The sequence below is a fragment of the Gasterosteus aculeatus genome, chromosome 14 (assembly GCF_964276395.1).
Source record: "Gasterosteus aculeatus chromosome 14, fGasAcu3.hap1.1, whole genome shotgun sequence".
Lineage (NCBI taxonomy): Eukaryota > Metazoa > Chordata > Actinopteri > Perciformes > Gasterosteidae > Gasterosteus > Gasterosteus aculeatus.
The window spans coordinates 11101819-11125197 of NC_135702.1; the positions used below are offsets into that span (position 1 = coordinate 11101819).

At 41.0% G+C, this 23379-nt stretch overlaps 2 protein-coding genes across 2 annotated transcripts; one reads left to right on the forward strand and one right to left on the reverse strand.

Annotated features, from left to right (window-relative positions):
- Positions 1–791: 791 nt before the first annotated feature.
- On the reverse strand, positions 792–3549 carry sigmar1 (sigma non-opioid intracellular receptor 1). Its single transcript, XM_040197988.2, has 5 exons — positions 3235–3549; positions 3029–3080; positions 2776–2924; positions 2490–2582; positions 792–2378 (listed from the first exon to the last, which is right to left on the reverse strand). The coding sequence occupies exons 1-5, from the start codon at positions 3377–3379 to the stop codon at positions 2149–2151; spliced, it is 669 nt and encodes a 222-aa protein (XP_040053922.1). The 5' UTR covers positions 3380–3549; the 3' UTR covers positions 792–2148.
- Positions 3550–3812: 263 nt separating this feature from the next.
- Positions 3813–22962, forward strand: galt (galactose-1-phosphate uridylyltransferase). Its single transcript, XM_040197985.2, has 11 exons — positions 3813–3992; positions 4771–4940; positions 5244–5319; positions 5655–5703; positions 8050–8179; positions 9354–9410; positions 12642–12764; positions 16660–16792; positions 17766–17849; positions 22332–22486; positions 22760–22962. The coding sequence occupies exons 1-11, from the start codon at positions 3956–3958 to the stop codon at positions 22814–22816; spliced, it is 1071 nt and encodes a 356-aa protein (XP_040053919.2). The 5' UTR covers positions 3813–3955; the 3' UTR covers positions 22817–22962.
- Positions 22963–23379: the final 417 nt, after the last annotated feature.

Sequence of the window (23379 nt, forward strand, 5' to 3'; positions counted from 1 at the left end):
TGAATATGCGGTGGGAGGCTGTCGGCCTGGAAGACCCCGAGCGATAAGGCAAAGAGGCCTTCATCCATCCCATTAAGGTCCGATTGCAGGCCGGTCATGCTGGTATTTCAGCACCGGCCGCCCAGTTTCGATTCTGAATACATCTCCTTTGATGGGCTTAAAGAGAAGGAGGGCGGCAGGGTCAGACCAGTCCGTTAGACTGACATTAAATCTATATCCAATATGGTATCACACACAGATTAATAGAAAGATGCAAAGGTGGATGTATAGCATAAACTCACAAGCTACAAGCAGCGTGCACGTGCGACACGTGCACTATCACGATGCCGCACACAAAAGCAGACCCAGGCTAGCATGCATGCACGCACGACACACGCGCACACGCACGCACACACACACGCGCGCACGCACACACGCTTCTATCAACATCACCTTGATCCCCCTCATGGATATGATAACAAATCAAGTTGTCTGCATCCTCTTGACATTTACGAACGGAGATGAGGACTGATGTGTCCGTCCTTTATTCTGCGCGCCTGTTTTATTGAACCACGGTCTCTTCATTCAGCATCCCTCCAACTACAAACGGCGCCCTCACCTCTTCTCTTCTCCCTATCAACTCTCTGAGGTCAGTTATGTTATTTCACTCCGCTTGTGTTTACCACCCGACATTGCCCCTGATGTTTATTTTGGGAAAAATGCACCGGTGATGGATAGATCAGCTAAGTTCCCTGAGATTGATTTTGATTTCATGCGTTTGTATTAATAAGTAACAAACCAGGCATGTGTCATTTTCCTTCAAAGACATTTATTTCCTCTGGCACGGTCAGTTTATATTATCAATCTAAATTTCCAGTCAATTGCACAACCGCTCATCAACATTTAAGGTACATCAATCATTTTTCTTTGTTTTGGTATCCATCCATGAGACTACGCCGCTACTGATGCTCCTGTATAACAATCAAACACCACCACTCTGGGTAGTTGGACTCACACCACAACCCTACATGGACCACGGTGGTTTCAGGCGGATTTTAAGACAGTTTCATCTTAAAATGTCCCTATTGGGATAGTGCAAAGATCCAGACAATGAAAGAAGGCACAGGAAAATAAAACCAAGCCGCCTTACTCGGTCACAATGAAAATCGATCAAAATGATTGTGCCAAGCTCATACAACAGTGAAATATGTCACTTTTTTACAGATTAGAGCCAATGAATCAAATGAATTAATTAATTGTTTAAAGTTGTAACACAGCAGGGGCCTTAAGTACAGAGCAGACGTGTTTCAAATAGGAAATCCTTGTGTGTTGTGAATCTTCTGCTAACTGTCATTGGACACAATGGACGACCCTTGATGTTTGAGGAAGGGAAGGATGTGAGGATGGAAATCTGTTACTGCACAGAGATGTAGTCAAGCGCACGTCACGGCAGAGTGTCTTTAATCCTTAGAACACTCTGAGCTTGCGTGAACCTGACTGTGACTCATACTGATTGAACCATAAAATGGGACATTAAACATTAAACATTCAGGCCATTTTCTCCACCGTATCCATCTGGATTTCAACATTAAAAAAAATAGTACAAACAGATTATTGACTACAGAAATGTTGGTAGTTGAGCGTTTTGGACTTCAAGAGCAATTCCGTTATTTGAAGATGTTGTTTTCTTGTGATTGCCTTTATTTACTGAGAATCCAATGCATATATGAAATAGGAATCTACTAACAAAATAGTGTGCTTTGCATTAAATATTCTTTGTACAGCTAGATTAAGAATTACATGTTTGTCCACAATCGTATACGTTTGTCCAACCTTTTTTGAAATGACCGCTTATGCATTTTACAATATATAATTTCTTTAAATTGATTTGTTGCTTAAAAGCATGGGTGCCAGTATTGTCTAATTAATTCCAGAATGAGAATCTCAGATTTGGCAAATTACTTTTGGGGTTAAACGAGGGGAAAAACATTAATATACTAATTTACTGGTGCTAATTTGGAATAAAGTCAACAATACCCCGATAAAAATATGAAATCTCCAATGACCCAAACTAGATTTCCCCCCCATATTAGATGTTTGTGTCCAGGGGTATAATTGTGTGATTACAAGGCAAACCTGTAGTGTAATTGTCCTTATAAAGTCCAAGCCTCAGAAAACACCTGCCTCTGTAAGTAGCGTACCAGCCTCAAGCAGCATACCTTTGACATAGACACGTACGGTGTAGAACATTGTGAGGAAGTCCTGCGTGCTGAACAAGGTGTCCGCCAGAGCAAAGCCTAGCGTGGAGGGGATGAAACCTCTGCCGTACTCCACCATCCACGTCCCGGTGCTCCACTGGACCGACGTGGCCTCGCCTACGCTGTGTACGATGGTGTCACCTGTGGGGAAACACATTTGGAAGCATCAGAAGGACAACAAACCATCGAGATAGGGCAAGTTCACACCATTCAGTTGTAGATTAAAACGTAAAAAAAAAAAAAAGATATTACCTGGGTAGTACATTTCACTCTTTGTCGTCCCCTCCTTCCACTGTCTGAAGGTGCCGGTTATGATGGTGTCAGAAATCTCGGCCCAGTAACGACCTGACCCATAAGATTGCAGACATGGAGTGTAACTTCTATTATTACCTATACTGGTTAATCTGTGTTCCCCTATCTATCTATATATTTATTGACACCCTTTTAAATATATTTGTTCAGTACCACCAGAACAACGTTCGACTCAATTAACAACCACAGTGGGACTTGCAGTGGGACAGCCCCGTCCTCTCCTCACCAGAGTGTCCTCCTGTGTCCACCGCGGTGCCGAACAGCAGCAGGTACTCTGTGAGCGAGGCATGCAGGAGACACATGGAGCCCATCCATCCACCAGCGTTCACAAACACCCACTGCAGGTCCTCATCTGGGAGGATGTGGCCAGGATACCTAGATGGGTTGGACTTAATCAGCTGTGTTTGTCTTTTTCATTCATTTTACGTGATAAACGTGTACATGTATGCACACGTTTCATGCAACAATGCAACGTTTACCTCTTCCTGAGCTCCACCACCACTTTGGCGAAGGCCTGTTCATGGTCCTGACCTGAATAACGACATGTACAGTATGGGAGGCAGTGAAGGGGGGCTACTCGGGGCACTTACACCACCGCAGGTTTAGTGTCGACTGCACATTTTTCCTCGAACCGGAGGTTGGTATCGATGTGATTTAGTTTCTCTTCGGTACTTAACTCGCTCACCTGCGTACTGTTTGGCCAATTTAGCGACGTCTTCTTTATTGAAAACGTACTGCTTGGTGGCCATCCACTCTCGCAACAGCAGCACGGCCAGGACGGTGAGTGCGCTGAACAGGAACAATTTTAAACAAGTTCGGACGACAGACATGGCTGAAAGGAGACGGACGGAGACACCGCAGAGGGATTCGCCTACACGTGCGCACGGAGGTAGACAGGTTGATCCATACACGCTACGGGGGTGGGTGAGGGGGGGAGGCGGAGCCTAAGCTGCTTCTTCCTGGTGAGGTGTGAGTGGCAGGCGCTGCCCAGCCAATCAGAAGACGAGACAGTCGTGTGGGCAATGGCCAATTTTGGGTTGCCAGCACGTTGTAAAACCCTCTTAAGGAGTTTTTTTTATTTGTTCTCTGTCAATTTTGTTTCATACCAAAAAAAGGGCCATCATATATCTTTTTTTATAGCTTGTATTGGTGTGAACATTTACCGGCCACGATTTTTATTATTGGTTCATCTTTGCCCTTTCCCTTTAGACTTTTAGAGATTTTTCATATCACATTGATTTGTTCCAAACAGCACGTTCCTTTCACTCGTCAAAAGAACAGGAAGTGAGCCGAAGAGTTTCACGTTGGTACCTAAACTATCGACTGTCAAACAAAGTCCAGAAGGAGTTGATGGTTTATGGATTTAACACCGGAGAGACGACAAATCTCAAACAGCACCGACCGATATGAGCGTCAATGAGGAAGTCAGTTTTGATGCAAAAGGTAACACGAATTCGTTCAGGACATCGGATCCCGCTGATTTTGTAACTTTGCAGATCATTTATTTCACCATTCAGAATTGGTTGCTTTACTTTGCTATTGCTCGCTGAACCCACATCTCTAACCCCTTGTTTTACAAGTAAGTAGGATATATTATCAAACTTTTCCTGGATGCATCACACTACAGATCAAACACACACACACACACACACACACACACACACACACACACACACACACACACACACAAACAGCAAAAGGTTCTCAAACATCCATGTATGTTGCTGCTAGACCAGCCTATTCGTTAGAGATGCTTCCTGCATTGCCTGCATGCTTCTGGCTGTGCACACAGTCAGCTGTGTGGTCTCGTGACTCCAGTTCCTGCCGCTTTTCCTACTGCAAGTTGCACCAACAGTCATCTAAATAATTCGCACACCTTTGGGCCTGTATTAGTATTAAATGTGTATTATTGTGTAAAACCGAAACACACATTTTCTTGGACAGAATACAGAATGAATTATTAACTATTCAAATAAATAAGCAATTCATTGATACATACAATAATTATTCTTCTCAGCATTCAATATGGGACATAAGTAATTTCCTGTACTACACAAAGGCTAAAGAGGACACAATGAGCTTGCAGTGATTCATTGATCAGGTTGATTTCAGATGAATACATCCGACTGTTGGTCCTGTTCTTTTGGCTCTCAAATAGCCTGCTCTCTCTCTCTCTCTTGTGTTTTTGTGTGACTATCCTTGTGGCACGTGTCTCCCTCAGAGCACCAACACCTGCGTTACAACCCTCTGCGTGACACATGGGTCCTTGTGTCGGCCCACCGGATGAAGAGACCCTGGGCCGGTCAGGTAGAGAAGCCTCCTGAGGAACATGTACCCAGACACAACCCACACAACCCGCTCTGTCCTGGGAACACGCGTGCGAACGGAGAGGTAAGACCAGGGGAATACCTTTTGTTCAATTTATCATCCAATAATGTACAAGGATATCAGCAAGCAGTGGGCTCAAACTCCTGATCTCATGTCTGCAGTCAACGTGTTGCAGTTAGTCATTGGAGTCATGATTGATTTTGTTATAAAACAGTCCTGGAAAGGTCTAAATTATCAATAGTAGGCCATTATTGACGCGTATCTGGACTCCTTCAACTACAAAGTATACGCTAGTTATGAATTCAATTTGCTTTAGACAACCAAATATGCTTATATATAGATGGTTTTGTGTCTATTTCTCTACAGATAAATCCAGACTATGACAGCACTTTTCTTTTTGAAAATGACTTCCCTGCTCTTCAGCCAGATGCCCCAGATCCTGGTGAGGAGTGTTAATTATGCTGTAAAAACCCTACATCAAGTAATTGTATTACACAATATAAAATTTGCCAACACTTTTTTGTATGTTTCTATTTATGTAGTTATTTGCTGTTAAATGAAAGAATAATCAAATAGAATACTTTTTATATATATACTTTTTTTTTCTTTTCTTAGATTATTATTTCATGACCAAAAATCAGGTTCAATAAGAGGCCTTATTGGGTGCAGGTGTACTTTACATGAGAATGTGTATTCATTTTTTAAAGTAGAATATAACCTTCCATGTTAAAACAACTTCCGTTGACTTGAGTATGTGTTCTTACATTTCTTCTTCAGGGTCAGGTCAACATCCATTGTTCCAGTCGAGAGCTGCCAGGGGCGTCTGGTAAGAACGAAGCGTCTTGAATAATCAATTGACAATACTGATGGAATGTAGTGTTGAATAAAACCTTTTTTCTGAAAATGACAAAATGTATATCTAGTATCGCGCCTGTACCTTTATCAATATACTACTGTGTTACAATGACATAAATATCCATCCATCGTCAAACCGCTTATCCTGCACACAGGGTCGCGGGGAATGACATAAATATGAAACTCATAAATAATCCAAATTAGCGTGTGGTTAGAATTTAGTCAAGGATGCATCTTAATCAATGTTCCTTTTGTAGAAATCACGATACATTCAAATTTCTGACTACTTAAATCAGGACTGATGAGCGCAATCAAAGCAGACACGCTGGGGCAACGCTCATGCGTTGTCGTGATTACCATCAGCATAATCAGCTATTAGCGGAAGGTAATCTTGTTAATCAACACACTGCATGCCCCTTGTTTTCAGGGCATCTTGAACCATGCAAAAACAAAATTACAAATCCTCAACACATAAATTAAGATGCGTGTAATCCTTTGTGGCACCACCTGGTGGGGATGTTCTCTCACTCACAACATGACAACCTAGATGCTCCAACGTTGTGCGTGATAACATGGATTTCCATCCAGTGATGTTTTCCATTTTCCATCGATATTTTCAGAAGGAAATAGGAGTTTTTTTTAGAGTCTCAAAGGGCTGTATTCATTCGGAATAAACTGCAATCCGTCATGAAATAGTTTGAACCAGCTTTCAGGCCATCTGCATTGACTGGTTGATTTATTCCCTGTCAAAGTCGATGGTGGTCCCGGCCGCCTAACGGATGGCTCGCACTGCGCCATAGATCAGTACGGCTTCCAACGCTTATGCAACCCTTTCACCTTCTATGTCACATCCAAGACAGGTGGTCTTCAGTCTGTAGGTCATTTTCTGTATAGTCAATTTGCATTTTCAGGATGGATTTTTGTTATCTGGCCTGACAGCAGAGGTAGACAACAATCGCTGAATAATAGACTAAAACAAAACACCGCATTGCATGCGCTGCTGGAAAACCAAAGCTGGTGTTAAAGTCCCATGCGTTGGCAATATGTGTGAGGCGGTCGGTTATTACTTGCCACATGCACTCACGTAGTAATGGGTCGGAGAAACGGCACTGATTGTTGTGTTGCTCAGACTTTTTCATGATTGATTCTCGCATTTCAGGGTATTTTTCAACCTCACAGACTCAGTCTGTGTGGATTTGTGTTCTTTTTTTGTTCTTTTTTCTGGAGCAGTGGCTGCGTACGTGTTTGTTTGTTCCAGTTTTTCTTGTTGGTGGTGGAGTCCACACAGACTTGGGAGCATTTCAAAGTAAGGGGAGCTTGGAAGCTGGACCAGTGCGTTCTGCCCTTCAGCAACATTCAGAGAGCCAATTAGAGGGAAAGCAAAATAGGAAATGGGATTTGGGTCACGGGAGACAAGAGAGAGAAAGGGTGAGGGAGGATAACCTTCTAATGACTTACTGCCTCACCCTTCGGTCATACATTCTCTAAGCAGAATGATCCGAAATCCTCCACCAAACAATTATAACAGGTTTATTGGTATTTCATTTTACTGGACACTATTCACTGGCTTAATAGCGTCCTTATGATTTCCTTGCAAGGAACTGTTATGTAAGTACATTTCTTTAAAGGTTTACATGAATTATTGTTTTAGGGTGGTTAAGCACAAACTTGTATTCGCCTTTGGGACATTAGTTGAACTCCCCAGTGATGAAACAATACAACAGGCCTCACAAAGCCAGAGAAAAAGGTATTCTAACTTCAGCAGTAAGAAAAAGATTCACATATATTAATAAATACACACACGCAGTAGTATATGCAGTAAGCAGTTTAGGGAGGACTTGCAGCTTCTGTGATACTCATGAACAATTTATAAAAACGACCATTCAGTTTGGCTCCGAGCATAAACACCAAAGTCATGTTCAATTATTGATCCTCTACTAGCTGCTCGGGCCGTAAGAGGATCCTGTCTGTTGATATGAATTTAATTTCACAGTCAAGCTGGTTTCCACTGGGAAACATAGGTAAAGCAAACATAAAAATTGTAAATTACAATAGATATCAACTTTGTACAAAGTGGTTAAAACTACAACAATTTGAAGCGAACTGGCAACAATTCATAAGAATAAGATTTTACAGAAAATCCTGGTAAGACAGCAGCATCTAATGTGTTTTTGAGTGGAGTTTTCGCCCCTGATTCAAATACCTGAGATGTAACGTAATAAAGCTGCTACTGTCAAAGTGCCCATGAGCAAAGCAAGGAAGACCCCATTTCATTTTTGAAATCCTCTCTGTCTCTCTTTTTTATCTTTATTTTCAGTAAGGTCATGTGTTTCCATCCCTGGTCAGACGTCACCCTTCCTCTCATGAAAAAAGAAGAAGTTGTCAAAGTGATTGACAAGTGGGCGGAGCTTGTTGAAGAACTAGGAAGCACGTACCCCTGGGTTCAAGTATGCGATGCACACACACACACACACACATTCCCATTAAAGTTCACCAATGATTGATCCAGTTTGTCCCACGGCTGCAGACATGTAAAATGTAGCAGCAGGTAACCTTTCGTCACTGATCTTTGTGGATCATTGGATAAAACTTTAATGATGCCTCTGGGCAACTTGCAAATTTAAACCGCAGCAGCAGCGAGAGAAGGATGTGGATAACTGGGACTTTCTTCCTGTATAAAATGCTATAAAAATTTCTATCGCAGATAAAGATGCTGTTTTTGACGTTATATTCAGAGGTCAGAAAATAATGTTGAGCGTTCCTGGTTAAGACTCATTATTCAGTAAACAGATTGATATTTTCTATCTGAATCAGGAAAAAACCACATGTTTTTTTGGTTTTGTTCATTCAGTATGTTAAAGCCCCCAAACAAGACAGCACACAAGACTCCTAAAAACACTGTTAGTTATTTATTTTTTATTAAATGTACATTTTTTTGCAACACTGCTTTTATTTCCCCACCCTCAAATGGCCAGTCGTGTATCGTTACCTTCCTTAGAGAACAGTGACCTCCGTCCATTTCTCTAGTCTGCACAGAGATGTGGACTACTGTGGCCGTAAAGCATCAACATTCTAGGTTTATATTTACTTTTATGTTGAGATATCCAATGTTAAAAACAATTCTAAGTCATATTCTGGATATCTGTTTACCATCATGGTGGTACTGTTGGTATCTTACGATATTGTCAAATCAAAAATCCTTCCGAAGATCCGAGAAAACCTGCGCGTGCAGACATCTTTTGAAATGTCCAAGGGGATCCCTAAATATTCTCACTAAACAGACAAAAGCCTACATAGCCGCAGGGGAAATGAAACCGTATTATCTATCAAATATCAGCAGCAAGAACATCACTATTTTCCCAGCCCCTCCAGTTTTATGCCATCTTCATCCGCGAGGCTTTGCTCTGCTCGAGAGTCCCTCAGAGACTTGTTCAGTTTGACTTTTGACTCGAGGAGGAAAACCAATTTTTCTTCAGGTGCTGACATCTGAGGCACCACCAAAGGGCTCTTTTCTTCCTTCTCTGCTCTTCTCTTAGAAGTGGTTTTGTGTTAGTTTTGTAGCACTGTATAGGACTGAAAAAGGTCAGCTAAACTGGGTTTTCTCTGTTTTTCTGTTTTTAGATCTTTGAGAACAAAGGAGCTATGATGGGCTGCTCAAATCCACATCCGCACTGTCAGGTAGGAAATGCACAGACGCACTGAAGGTCTTTATTTTACTTTCCTGTATGCGCTAATGCGATGTGATTTCAACTACAAGTTAGTTACTTGTCCTTGAAGTGAGAACATAAAGTTCAGGAGTAAGAGCATTCAGACACCAGCCACCTCTTTCAGTTCCAATACCTTCAAGGTGCAGCACTACAAAAGTCTGCTTCATTCACTTCCAGTGAGGAACTTTGTGAACCTGTAATATACAACGTCCCAGCAGAGGGCAGTATGTCCTCAAAAAGACACGGTTTTAGAACACTGATCATGGTACTTGTGGAAGAAAAGTAGAGGAGCAACCTATACCACTTTGAATAGATTTCTTATTAAGATGGATTTCAAACCTTCATATATATATATATATATATGTGTGTGTGTGTGTGTGTGTGTGTATCTAGTTGGTCTTGTTTTTGCGTTTATTAAAGTTCCGCGATTAAAAAAAGGTGTATTTTTTATTGCCATCCACTCGAAAACGTTTCTGAGACAAAATCAAACCTGGATCCAGTCTTTGATGAAGCTTTAAACAGTTATCATTTTTGTTATTTTATTTCCTGCAGTCCTAAGACATCAAAGTCTAGGAAGAGAGAGTAAGTGTGCGTTTGTGTGTGTGCGTTTGTGTGTGTGTGTGTGTGTGTGTGTGTGTGCGTGCGCAGCCACGCAGCTCGTCCAGGCCAGAATGCGAGAAGAGTAGATCTAAAACTTTGAAGAATAACGAACAGAGACTGTTAATGATATTCTGCTGGCGTCTTTGCTTCTGAAAACTTTGGTCTCAGAGGGACAGAGCTGTATGTATTTTCATCTGAGTGCTGAAAGGAAAAACATATGCTCCTGTAATAGTAATAGTCTTCTTCACGTGAGCAATCCCAACTGTATTCATTCTGTGAGGTGGTCATGGAGTATTTGAATTGAGTAAGTATTTACTTCTGATATGATATTGTCAGTCTTTCAATCTTGAAAGTTCTGTCTTGTGAGAAAAAAGGATAGAATTCATTTTTCTCATGTGTTATTATCTGTTTTTACTATTTTCTACCTTTTCCTCGAGGATCAGCAGACTGCTGATGGCACGATGCAAGAAAAACAGGTGTACAAATAGAGCCAAGTGGCCATTAGAGGCATGCAGACGTACAGTATTTACACATACAGTTCACATGCCGTTTCTCTTTGTCCTCCTTGGATCATGCTCATAAACATTTTGCAGCCTTTAGCCAATAATAACAAGTTATTAATATAAACTCCATGCTTGGCTGGGTTTTAATCCCATTACAGTAATTGTGGTTTTACCAAGGTATAAATGCCAACAACCTTGAATAATTCTTTAGCAGATTATTTTTATTGCATTTTTTTTAGCTTAGTAATATGGATCTAAAGGATACAGTCATATACAAGGAAAGCCAACAGGAGCCTCATGAAATTACTCCAAAGCTTGATTGTCAAAATACCCTTTTTCCCCCCTCTGCTGTAATAGAGGAAGCCTGTGACAGTGTGATTTCTACACTTCATTCTGGTTAAAAAATATGCCGGAGTGTTTTATCACAAAACAATTCGCCATACAGCCTGAAGCGGTGCTCCTGAAAGCAGCACACAATGCCGCTGATTATTACTTTTTTCATGCGATGGAATATTATAATGGAAAAACCGACTCCTTGTGACACAAATATTTTACCTTCAGAAAAAAATCAATTTTAGTAGGCCAAAAATCTCTATAAAAAGGCAAAAAATAATAGGCAAATTCGTTTGCACTAATAATGCCCGCCCCGTACAATGTGTAAAAATAATGCAGGAAACCAAACTAGGGGCCAAAAGAAAGACCACTGCCCATCAGAAACACACACAACCTACTCTGCTCCTCATTGCTGCAATAACTCATTGATATTCTGGTCAAGGTCTCACTCATCAAAGCAAGAATATGTATATTTTGTTTTGCGTTCCTGCATATACACACGCCCATTGGTTTGAATGCTAGTCACAACAAAACCATATTTGCAAAGACCCAGCTGTGGATTCATCATGCAGCAGTGACTCAAAGTCATTGGCACCTGCTTTTACAGCCATTAAAATACCATGATGGTAGTGATGGTGTGATGGAGTGATATTTATCCATAAAGAGCATTCTCAAATGAGGTTGTACGTTATGTACAGGTACATTACGAACTCATTCCACTGCATAGAAGCATCATTAAAAATGAAGTAGAAACTATTTTCCTCGAATCAAATAGCCTGCAGCATCTCATCCGTTTTAGAGCGTGAAACTGTCGGTTTTCTCCAGGGATGAGATCTCATTGAGTGTTTAAAACCATCTGACACAGAAGGCCCGTTGGTGGCTGATGAGAGGGAAGTCCCAACATCAAAACTGCTGCTTTGAACTTGTAACCCTTTTTTAATAATTCTTTTGAGCTTCATAACAATTATGAAGCTAATTTCCTCAGCGAGTGTGTCTCTGTCTCTATTGGCATGAGAGTGGTCGAACATCCTGCATGCATGGTGATTTATATTTATAGTGTACTGGATTTTCTTGATCTATTACTAATGCTTAGTAAATCTCCCTCTATTCTATCTTTGTATCTGTGTAAAAGGAAATAAAAGATCATGCCAGCATTTCTATATAATTCAGCCCTTCTATGGTCTTGAAATGACTTTAACATTGCATCCTCGTTTCACACTTTCAATTGGATTGTCATGCAGCACTACCATGACATAATGTAGAGGGAAATACTGTCACCATTGATGTATTCGCCAACAGGGATGAGGCCCCTAAATACAAAAACACACAGACTTAATAGCGCTACGACCTCTTTGACCACTGGTGGGGCAGCAAAGGTCACCACGTCTGAAGGGCCCGAAGGCGGCGGCTGGTATAGATGCTGGGATTATCATGGTAGCCTTGTGGAGGGAAGAGATTGTGACTGGGAAAGAACATTATCACTACGTTCAATGTTGTTTCAATTAGAGTCCTTGGAATCCTTCTTCTCTATAACCTTTAATATATTATTCATTGCGAGTTTAACTTTTAAAAACTCAGCTAATCTGCTGCTACGGCAAAAGTTGCTGAATTACTCAGTCTAAAAGGAACGAGGTAATTGGAATTAGACCGGGGGAATGGGCAGATTGCTTATCCAGTCTATTATAGATAATTCCAAGTTTTGAGATTTCGGTTATGTCTCATCATCATGTCCCTCCATCATCTTTCCGACTCTTGTTAAATTATAGGTGTGGGCCAGCAACTTCCTTCCCAACGAGCCGGCTCTGTCAGACCGCTGTCAGAGAGCCTTCCATCAGAAACACGGAGAGCCGCTGCTGCTGCAATACGCCAAACAGGAGGCCGAGAAAAAGGTACACCCACTGCAAAGTAAACGCAAATGCAAATTATGTTCTGAAAAGAACACTTTGCCTTCAGAGGCTTATCATTTATTTTGCATTGGTTTTACCTTCATTTGGGTATTTTTCCATTTGTCCAGAATAGCTTTTAACAGTCCTACAGAGAAGGTGGTTTTCTTCTATTGAAGTACATTGAGGTTATATTGAGAAAAAACACATGTAAAGGGGGGTGGGGGTGGGGGGTTAGTCTGCCGTCCAGCATTCGTTTCGGGGATTTCAAGTGATTGAAATTGAAAAGAAATTGAACTTGTTTGAGTGTGGCCATCAACCACGTATAGCTTACGTTAGAAGTCAGCGTAAAAATGTATTCAAAAGCAGAATCAAACATTTAGTCTTTAGAAAATCTGGCATCGCAGGCTACAGTCCCATTACACACAGTGATACATGGCTCGAGAGGCCTCAGCTTATTAAGTGCTTTTTTTTAAATGCCCCAATTGATCACGACACTGACATTTGGATCCGATGACCACGCCAGATACCGTAAAGGGTGATGGGGAAATAATTTCAGCCAATTGGCTGATAACAGTGAATATTAACCATGACTACCCCCATTGCCTCTCCCTTAATCTATCAACTTCCACCTGCTCCCAACGAACCTCGCTCTTTTTCTCCTACTTTATCTTTCTCCTTTGTCCCCTCTACTTACTCCGCCTGTCTTTGAGTCAGTGAAGCCTGTCATTGGACAGCAGAGATACTCATTAGCATAATGCGGTGTCATCCGTCTTTAACCTGCTTGAAGATAATGGGAAAAAAACAACTGTGTGTGTGTGTGTGTTGAGTGATTTCCCAGTCATGTTTGTGGAGCAGCAGTAACCATTGATGAAAGGTTCCAAGCCAGCCAAACTTCTAATTAGTAAGAAGAGATTTGTTTGAATCCGTGGAGGAACTCTACAGTAGAATTAGACCCGACAGGGCCGTGACCTCTTCGCTTGCCGGAGCTGTGGAACGAGATGGTTTGCTTATGGTACTTTTGGTATAAACTGCACGTAATCTCAGGTTGTATTCAAAGCTAAACCTCCTGTTGAATCTAATGTCTATCTAATGATAATCCAATCCAAGCCAAATGTGCTGCCCGTTTATCTTTTCCTCATGCAATTCACTTTCAGCACTTTACCTTTTGCACTTCCTCCTCTAAGTCGTCCTTTGAGTTTAAGAAGTGATTAATGGAAAACCCGTTTTTAAAATGTACCTTTAAGAGGATTATTTGATGTCAACGCATCACTTTCCTACCCATATTGATTGTGCTGTGTGTTCAGTGTTATTCAAGGGTTTACTTACCTTAATATCACTACTATGGTGTGTCAAATAACTAGTACATTTTTTCATTCAGATTATTTAGTGATTTGTAATACTGCCTGTTTATGAGGCTGCCTCCACAAAATTAACGTAAAAACATTATTAGTTATGTCATTAATAAACAGATTATTATTGTTAATGGTAAACTTTTGTCATTTAAGTGACTAAAAATACATAAATCTTTAAGAATAATTGCAAAGGGAGAATGGGCTTGAGGACGAGGGGAGTAAGGACAGACACACAGTTACATACAGCGACAGGGCGGGAAGGATATAAAGTTCATTTATATTTTAAGGATAACTCACATCACTGATAATATTATTAATTATAATTGTAATACAACAATATTTTTATGGACTTTGGTGTGATTTTGATTTGAGGACTTATTATTTCTCATGTTTTCTATTTTTTGATTCATTATGTTTTGCATTTTTTCCTTTGTGTGTGTGTGTGTGTGAGAGACACAGCGAGATGGGATAGCATCAAGGTTTTGAGAGGAGCAGGGGGGTAGACGTGCTCATGGGGACTGACCTTTATAAAATCAGAGTGGAAGCGTGTGTGTGTGTGTGTGTGTGTGTGTTTGCGTGGATTTGTGTGCGTGTGTATGTGACTCTGTCTCTCTGACCCGAGGTTAGGACGGTAAATTGGCACACTGCAGTGTTTGGAGGAGTTTGAATTGGGGTTTGGCTCCCCGGTGACACTCTTGACTTTGAAACCAAAAGTTTCTAAGCTAATTGAATCAAACTCTTTGGGATTTGCAGTCTGTGAGGTGACTGTTTTAGGACATCCTCCACTTCCTCCCTCTCTTTTTCTCTTTACTCCAACCCTCCCTCTCCCCATCCTCAATCTCCCCGCTCTGTCCGGGTTCTCGTTATTATTCTGTTTCCATTCTGCTCCTTTATAATCCTGTTAGCAGCATCAGAGGACGGATATGTTGGAATAAGAGAGTGAGGAAGGTAGATATTGAACTGGAGAAAGTTGTAGAATATTGTAAGAAGGAAGAATAAAGTGTAAAGTAATAGATTTGAATAACAACAATAAAAAAGGCTGTTGGTTGCTAAACACCTTATAGATTCACATTAGAGAATTTACTCTTTTTCATCCCCTTTAACAACATTCGATGAACAGGAAGCTTTACAAAGTGTTATTGCACCGAGCACTAAGTAGAATCCTATATTGCATGTGAAGTTCATTAGGATTCAGTTAGATTACTCTTATTTTTAAACACCACAGCATTCCCAGTGGATGCATTAATTATGCATCAATGCCTGGACAAGTTTGTCGAAACCTCCAGGAGGTTTCCTTTCTGGCCGAGGCAGCCAAAACATTTTGTTTCACATTTTAATTATTTTTCATACCGTTCACACAGAACAGTATTTATGTTTTTTACTGACGTTTTGAGAGACTGTTTATGTTGATCTTGGGATTAGTATGAAGCTGACTTTTACAAGATTCTTGCAGCGGCTGTTTAGCACGCAAACACACACACACACACACACACACACACACACACACACACACACACACACACACACACACACACACACACACACACACACACACACACACACACACACACACACACACACACCGACTCTTTTTCTGATTAATTGTAATACCCGAGGTCAGGTTGTGTTTGTGCCCACTCATCAGCTTGTTGAATCTCAGACTCTGACACATTCTGCATGTAAACAGTTTATGGTAATGAGACTTCCTGCAGTGAAAAGCCACTGACCTGCTTTAAAACCGGTTTGAGTAACGTAAGAGGGCCCTCAGCCGACCTTTGCACAGTTTTCTTTTTATTACTTATCACGCTTCGTATTTATTCATGTCATTATTTTCTCAATACATTGTGGGGTGAGTTGATAAGCCAAAGTGATCTGAACTTTCTCTGTTCATGTATTTGTGTTTATTGTAACTATAAGGGCGTAAATCAACATTCAGCTTTAAAATTGTTCCAGGTTTCTAAAGCGCTGTCAAAGAGCGTTGAGCAGGATTCAATGAAAGCAATGTCACGAAATGAGAAAATCTGAGACAACAAGTCAACTTGTAGCAGATGGTTGCGAGACATTTAGCCCTCTGCAATGTGGAATATGGTGTGATATACTGACCGCTGACCGGCCTCAGAAAGATCTTTTAAGAACTTCCATTCCCTGAAAAAGGGGGTTCAAGGAGCACATTTTTGGGCAAACCATTCAATAGCTGTTGAGATATTTCAGTCCGAACGGACAGAAGGTCATTGCCGTCGCCAGAAACCTGCTGCGAGCTTTGCCCCTTGTCCATTCTACAAGCTCGCCACTCGACACCCGGGGGACCATAAAGCAGCCATGACTTTTGTCTTCAATTGTATTAAATACATATATTTACACAGTTTATATGTATATTTTTTTCAATGTGCCATCCGTGTTGCGCCGATTAGATTGAAGCACACAACGTAGTGTTGCTTCAGGTTCAGTCAAAGCAAAGCACGCTAGCAAAAAAAGTTTTTTCATAAACATCACGATATCACTTCCAGGCATTTTCCCCCCCTAAATAATTTGCGTCCCTCCTCTAGGAGCGCGTGGTGGTGGAGACTTCTGATTGGCTGGCGGTGGTTCCGTATTGGGCGACATGGCCGTACCAAACGCTGTTGTTGCCACGACGCCATGTCCTCCGGATCAATGATCTGACCGCAGAGGAGAGGGAAGGTAAAGAAGACGCTGACAGGGAGTGACTGGGCAAGCGCCGAGGTAATTTTCAGTTTAAGGGGGAGTCAGCGGCTCATTGGGGAACCCAAAGGATCCGTTTCTGACCGAGCGGTCTCCTGTGGTTCTCTGCACGCACGTCTCTTCCTCTTCCATGTTCATCCACTGCTAATTCAAGCAACTTTCACGTCATAGAGTTCAAATCAGCAAAATGTTTAATTTGTTGAATGCCTGTCAACACTCCCTCTATTGTATATCTTATAAAGCAACACAGTGCGTTACTAATTGTTCACCTCCCTGTGCCTCTATCATTAGGGCGGGTAGACGACTCAAGCAGATGTTGTCGTTGTTTTATGAGCATTAATTATCTTACGGTTGTTGAGTTCTTGTGAGATTTCACACCGTTCCCTCTGAAGGAAAAACACCGTTGCATCCCTCAGTCGGCTAGTGGCTCGTGGGAAAGACTTCTGTTAAACACCTGAGAGTCTATTTAGCTGATTGAGCTTCTATGTCTATGTCTATTCTATGTCGTGAAGGTGTGACGCCGAAGGTGCGTCAATAAAACGGATCGCTCAATCTGTATTAACAGAATATGGTCACAGTTGTCACAAAATGGTATCGTGGTATCTGGTAACTGAATTATTTGGAAATATCAGGTTATTGATGTGGGATTGTTCTACGCTGTGCGTCTGTGCCTAATAATTGGTAATTCAAATTCTAATTAGGAATGTTCCCAATTGACAAAACCCAATTGATTTAGTTTGAGCTGTAAATGGAACTCGTCAGTTGTTATTAAAGATTTTGTAGAGTAAAACATGCTGATTATTATTTAATAGCTCAGATTAATTAACTCCTACATTTTCAGCTGAGACTGGTTATCGGTTATGGAACTTTCATTATTTGATCACTGCCCTACTCGGTATGAAATATGATCCTTCTCTTCCAACTCTCCTCCTGTTTTCTGTCTCTCCATCAGGTCTCGCTGATATTATGAGGCGACTACTGACCAAGTATGACAATCTGTTTGAAATCTCCTTCCCCTACTCCATGGGCTGGCACGGTGAGACGGAAAGACAATAGTTTCAATAGCAACAACCGATTCTAAAGTTGCTTTTATAGAGTGACAGAAGGAGAGAAGCGCAGATGGCGGGAAAGGTCAAAGATATTTTAAGAATTTTAATCTTAGTACATGACGAAGCTCCGTTCATATTATTATTACTATTTGCAAAGGCTTTGACATATGCAAAAGTATATATTTTGAAAGACTTATTAGTGTTTTTTTTCTTCCTGGCATTTATATTGCATTAATATTGACGGGTACATAAATTACAATACAGTGTATTGCAAGTAAGATGACTCCTGTTGCGCTTCAATCATCTCTTTTCCAAATACATTGACAAACGACTCAGAAACATCACCCTATTTAATGTTTTTAGGACACGCATAACCACGATGAAAATCCGGAATTCACACAGGTTAAGAGCACTTAAATCATTAGTCGCTCTACGTCTCCTCATGGTAGAATTTTCAGGCTCTCTAGAAGCTGAATGCTGTTCAATAGCTAGTTTCTAACTTCATTTTGATGCACTATCTGGGAGGGACTGTTCTTTGGGTTTTTAGAGCTTTTCTTTGCTCCCTGTTGCTGCTGTAATACATGCAAATGAGAGTGTTGGCACCATAAGCAACACCTTTCACATTACTTATAGTCATCTGAGTAATGCCAGCTAGATATATTTCTTGTACCCTGCTGGGCTTCCAGGTGTTTATATTTACCTTTTCAGGAGATGATTTCATTTCCCTAGAGGTAATTTGAAATCAAATGCGAGAAGTATTTGTCTGCTCAACTTTTCCTGACCTCTGGTGCCAAAAGTAGTTGTTACCCTGCTGTTATTAATAATACTAATTTAATGATGTAATGATGTGAGCATTTTATTTATCTCTTGCATCCTGATCTGGCTCAACTTAATTTCTACCCCTCATGCGCCCGTATCCTGTGCTTAAATTACTTTTGCATCACACCAAAACAATAGAAGTCAGAGAAAATGAAAGAACTAGTAAGGAGACAGAGAGCAAGTGAATAAGCGAGCAAATTGCTTTTTCGTTCGTTAGCATTTGCAAAGATCTCTGATGAAATCCAAAGTAAGTCTATTTATGAATAGCTCCCACCACAACAGTCAAGATGAGAGAATTCGTCTTGACGAATGAGAGAGATGAGAGAGCTCCTCGCAGCCGGTTTCAAGCCAGAACGAAAGGTCAGGAGGACAAAGCGACGCGACGTGTGACAGGGAGGAGAGGACGAGTCATCGCGGCTGAGTGGTCAGAGCGGATCTTTGTAGGAGCAGAGGGTTGCAGGTTCAAACCCCCGACTAATGCATTCCTATTCAGGGCGGTGTCCACTCCGTGAAGATAAACGCTGCAGCGTGGAATACAATCTGTACACACGCTATATAGCGGGGGTGGGGGGGGGGTACCTGTTTCTCAGCAAGTGCTGATCACATTGAGATCTTTTCTGTTCTCCGGTTGTTGCGTCTCTATATTACGAATCCGAATCCACAGGACGGGATTTCTCATCGTTCATGAGCAGCCTCAAGCCAGTGAGGTGAGCACATAATGACTATTTAGGACCAACAACAAGGTTAGAATCAACTTTATTTAATTTAGTCCACAGCTTTGTAGTCGTGAAGAGACACATCCAAATTTGAGGTTGGTTCATGAGCATCAACTTGTATTGACTGTCTTGTCTCGATGCATTTTGGAGAAGAAAGCGCTGACATTTTGTGAACACGTCTCATCACCTTGGGCCTTGGTCCCTGAAATAACTTGATTTTGAAAGTTTCAACACTCAAACTATAGTGCGGAGAAGAAGACAGAGGGCATGAGAGGACACAGTCATTGACTTCTTCATTTTATTTTATCAAACAGTAAATCTTTGAAGTAAAAAAAAGTTGCCTGTGGTGAAGGTTCCTTCTGATCTTGTCTTAAGTTGTGCCTGTAATCTTGTGTGTTTTATTTCTTAGAGGGCTAGAAAGTCAAAAGCTGTGTTGCAACATCTGTTGAAGGTTATACACACATTTTTGGCAGGTTCACCTTATTTTCTGTGACAAAGAGAATGATGTTTTTTTTTCACAGGCTTTGCGTGTATTCACAGCTTTAAAGTAAAATACAAAATGTAGCGTGGTACCCATCAGGAACAGTGTTAATATTGCATCATTTCAACACATAGATTAACATTTCTACAGTCAGAATATAACTTTATGTCCGTCCAAATAGAAACAAGTCGTCTCTTTGTCAAATAGTCACAGTTACTAATCTGTCCTCATAGAATCTTCATCAGTGGCATTTAGACCCCTTATCATTCTAGTTTAACACATATGGTATTCTGTGTGGTATGGATTTATCAGCCTAATATATCAGCTTTAAGATTTACTTTATTTATTACAACCTTTGCGACAAATAGCCCAAATATTGACCGCCAAAAGCAGTTTCATCATCCAGTGACAAAGCTTCCTCGCTTCTACTTCCTTGTGTTTTTATATTTTGTCTTGTTCTTGCAGTGCGGTCAATTTTTATTTTTCTTTAACTGGCAAAAGAACCTTAAAGTCTCCGTTCGTTAGTGTTATTATCACCTTTTATCAAGAGGGAAGACTGCTGGTGATGTGTTTTGGTGCACGTACACACACAGTGAGTCTGTCACACATGCACACACTGACAGTCTAGCTTTAAAACGCACACACTCCCATATTCATGCACGCACACCCGGACCTGGCACACTAATCAGTTACCTTATCCCCCCCCATCTGTGTTTGTCCTTTTATTCAAGCTCACTCCAGAGCAGCCGGCTTTTATTTTGGCGGGCTTTATTGTGTTGCTCTGTGGGTTTGGATGCTGTTTGAGTCACTTCGGTAATTGTTAAAATGTGTGGCTCTCTAGCCTGTATTAATGGTAAGTTTGTATTCTTTATATTATATTAGAGTCTTCCAGAACAAACACTAAGTTTGAAACTAAAGTGTACTATCAGGAGCATCCGTCTCTCTTCATTCCTAATCTTGTGTCGTCTCTATCAGTGTCTAATTACCCCCTATTGTAAGGAAACCGTCTCTCTTATAGTGAATACAATGCCTTTGTGATTCTATTTTTGATAGGCTTTTGTGTTTTTAAATAGAGATTGTTCACCTTCTACTTCTAATCTCCTTCCACTAAGATTAGAAAGCACCGCAGGCAAAAAAGAAGGTATTAAAATGTCAAATACAGCCACAAATCACTGAAAATGTGTCTTTGGTAATGACCCTCTCAAAGGGTATCTATCAAATTGTGTGATAATGACATTTTTCATGCACTAATCGGCCAGTTTTTTTTCATGTAAGACAAAGAAATAGTGACAGATTCTAGGAAAAAGGCTTCCACAGAGGAAAGCAGAGATTGTTGTTGAGTATGAAAAAATAATGTGAACACATGAGATGTCCTTCATTAAACCTCAACCCAGGTATAACAGCTCACATTCGGCCCTGCCTTTGATTTCTCTTTGGGAACATTGATTTGGGTAAATTTGTGTGATGAAAAAACATTTCTCACGTGGCCATTTATCTAATTCGGTATTGGTCACACAAACAAAACGCCACGAACATGAAGCGCTGCAGCCAAACTAATTAAACCTAAACTATTGCATTCATTACCCACAGTTTAATACGGATGCATTCATTTAAAATACAAACACCCGTGTCAGGGGTGCCTGGTAATACTGTCCAGTATCCAGGATTTTATTAGACCCCTGGCGGCTAATAAGAGCTGGTCATGGTATAAAACAACCAGAATAAAATGGATCTCCGGTTGCCCCTTACAGGAAGTGCTTCATCCCTTTAAAATCTAGATTTATTTTTTTTACCCTGTACTTGTAAGTCACCCACCGAGTGAACATTGGCTGCTTCTTTAATTTATCCAGGGAGATGAACGCGCTTGTTGTGTCCTGGCTATGCACACACCTTAATTAGCCACCACTGTTTGATTGGGCTGTCATTCTGTTTGCGTCTGTGTGTTTACCTGTAACGGCAGTTTTGCAGTAACACGCATATTGTGTACACATTCACAAATGTTGCTTTCATCACAGAAAGAGTTTGTCGCAATTGCAAATCACAGTTTCAGTTGGCGGGAAATTTGAGTGGTTTCCTTTCCCGTCTCACCAATTCCACTAGAAAATCACAAATATTGGATACTATCTGTCTGCTGGATAACCTGTGCAGACCAGTGCTCAGTGTGAACACACAACACCAGAGCAAAAAGGAAAACCTGAATCGTTGGGAAAAGGCTTTTGTGTGTGTGTCTGCTGGTGCTACGGAGTGGAATAAACTGCCTCTTGCAATTCAGGATATTCAGAGCACACAAGCCTTTAAAGGAAAAACGGATGTGGTCGTGTCTCTCCCTCTTCGGATGATATAAAGCCGTCTCCATCTTGGATGAACCAATGGCTGACCGGGATTGAAATCTCTGATTGATTGAGCCAAGCTGCCTCTGTGTCTGAAGTCTAATGCCTCCCTTTTTCATTCAGGAGCCCCGACTGGCCCCCATTTAACGGAAGACAATTCCCATTGGCAGCTTCATGCTCACTACTACCCTCCTCTGCTGCGCTCAGCTACCGTTAAGAAGTTCATGGTGGGGTATGAGATGCTTGCCCAGGAGCAAAGGGACCTGACCCCTGAACAGGTGAATATTATAAAAACAACTGGTGCAAAGCCAACTTTGTATTACAGAGTTTCTCATTAATTCTACTGATCTAAAATAGTATAGCATGAAGTAGCCGGATTTGAGATTTGTTACCAGGGGCTTTGTTTTCACCGCAGGCCATCAAAAGCTGACAACCTCACAGCATACTAAGTACATTGCAATACCAAGATTGCACTAGATTTTCTCTCTGTGCCTACATGCATCTTTAAAAATGTATGAACGCCAGGCGCTGCTTTGTTCTTGTACTTTTAGGCTGCTGAGAAGCTAAGGAACCTATCAGAAGAACACTACAAGACCAGAGACAACTAAAAAGAGACGGAGGAATATGAAGTATAAGTGTAACAACCTCTGTGACTGATGAATTGCTTTTTTGGGGGGAATTACTATGATTATCACTTTCAAACTTGACATTTAACACATGGTGCAGCACATTAAAGTCCCTTTGTGAACAGATGCAGTAATGTGTATATATTTGTAATACATTTATGTGGACAAAGAAAAGCTGTTCTTTGCTTCCTTACTGTAATTAGGAAATGGCCTCAAACATAATTGTCAATCAAACTCCTAATTAACGTTTTAAAGGGGACATTTAGAAAACATTTACTCCCTCCCACTCTCCGTTTGGTCGAGCTTAAACACTTTGTTGGTTGTTTTTTCGTAATGAAAGCCTTTGGACCACATTGCTTATTTGTTCCAACAACACAAGCAGTTGTTTGTTTGTTTTTTGTGAATGTTGTCACATGTAAAGTATATAACTCCTAAAGTAGTTAACGGCAATCCAAACGACAATTTTCCGCCCCAAAGGACTGACAGTACAGTGCTTTATTTTGCATAGAGGAATGATTTGAGAGATTTCACGTTTTTTTCCTTTC

What these genes read in the sequence shown, in the direction of transcription:
- galt (XM_040197985.2), top strand. Translation starts at nt 3,956, where the DNA reads ATGAGCGTCAATGAGGAAGTCAGTTTTGATGCAAAAG. An exon ending in AGTCAGTTTTGATGCAAAAG is followed by an intron (nt 3,993 to 4,770) that starts GTAACACGAATT and finishes TGTCTCCCTCAG; the next exon opens with AGCACCAACACCTGCGTTAC. An exon ending in AACAGGAGGCCGAGAAAAAG is followed by an intron (nt 12,765 to 16,659) that starts GTACACCCACTG and finishes TCCCTCCTCTAG; the next exon opens with GAGCGCGTGGTGGTGGAGAC.
- sigmar1 (XM_040197988.2), bottom strand. Translation starts at nt 3,379, where the DNA reads ATGTCTGTCGTCCGAACTTGTTTAAAATTGTTCCTGTTCAGCGCACTC. An exon ending in ATTGGCCAAACAGTACGCAG is followed by an intron (nt 3,081 to 3,234) that starts GTGAGCGAGTTA and finishes GTCGTTATTCAG; the next exon opens with GTCAGGACCATGAACAGGCC. An exon ending in GGACACAGGAGGACACTCTG is followed by an intron (nt 2,583 to 2,775) that starts GTGAGGAGAGGA and finishes CTTATGGGTCAG; the next exon opens with GTCGTTACTGGGCCGAGATT.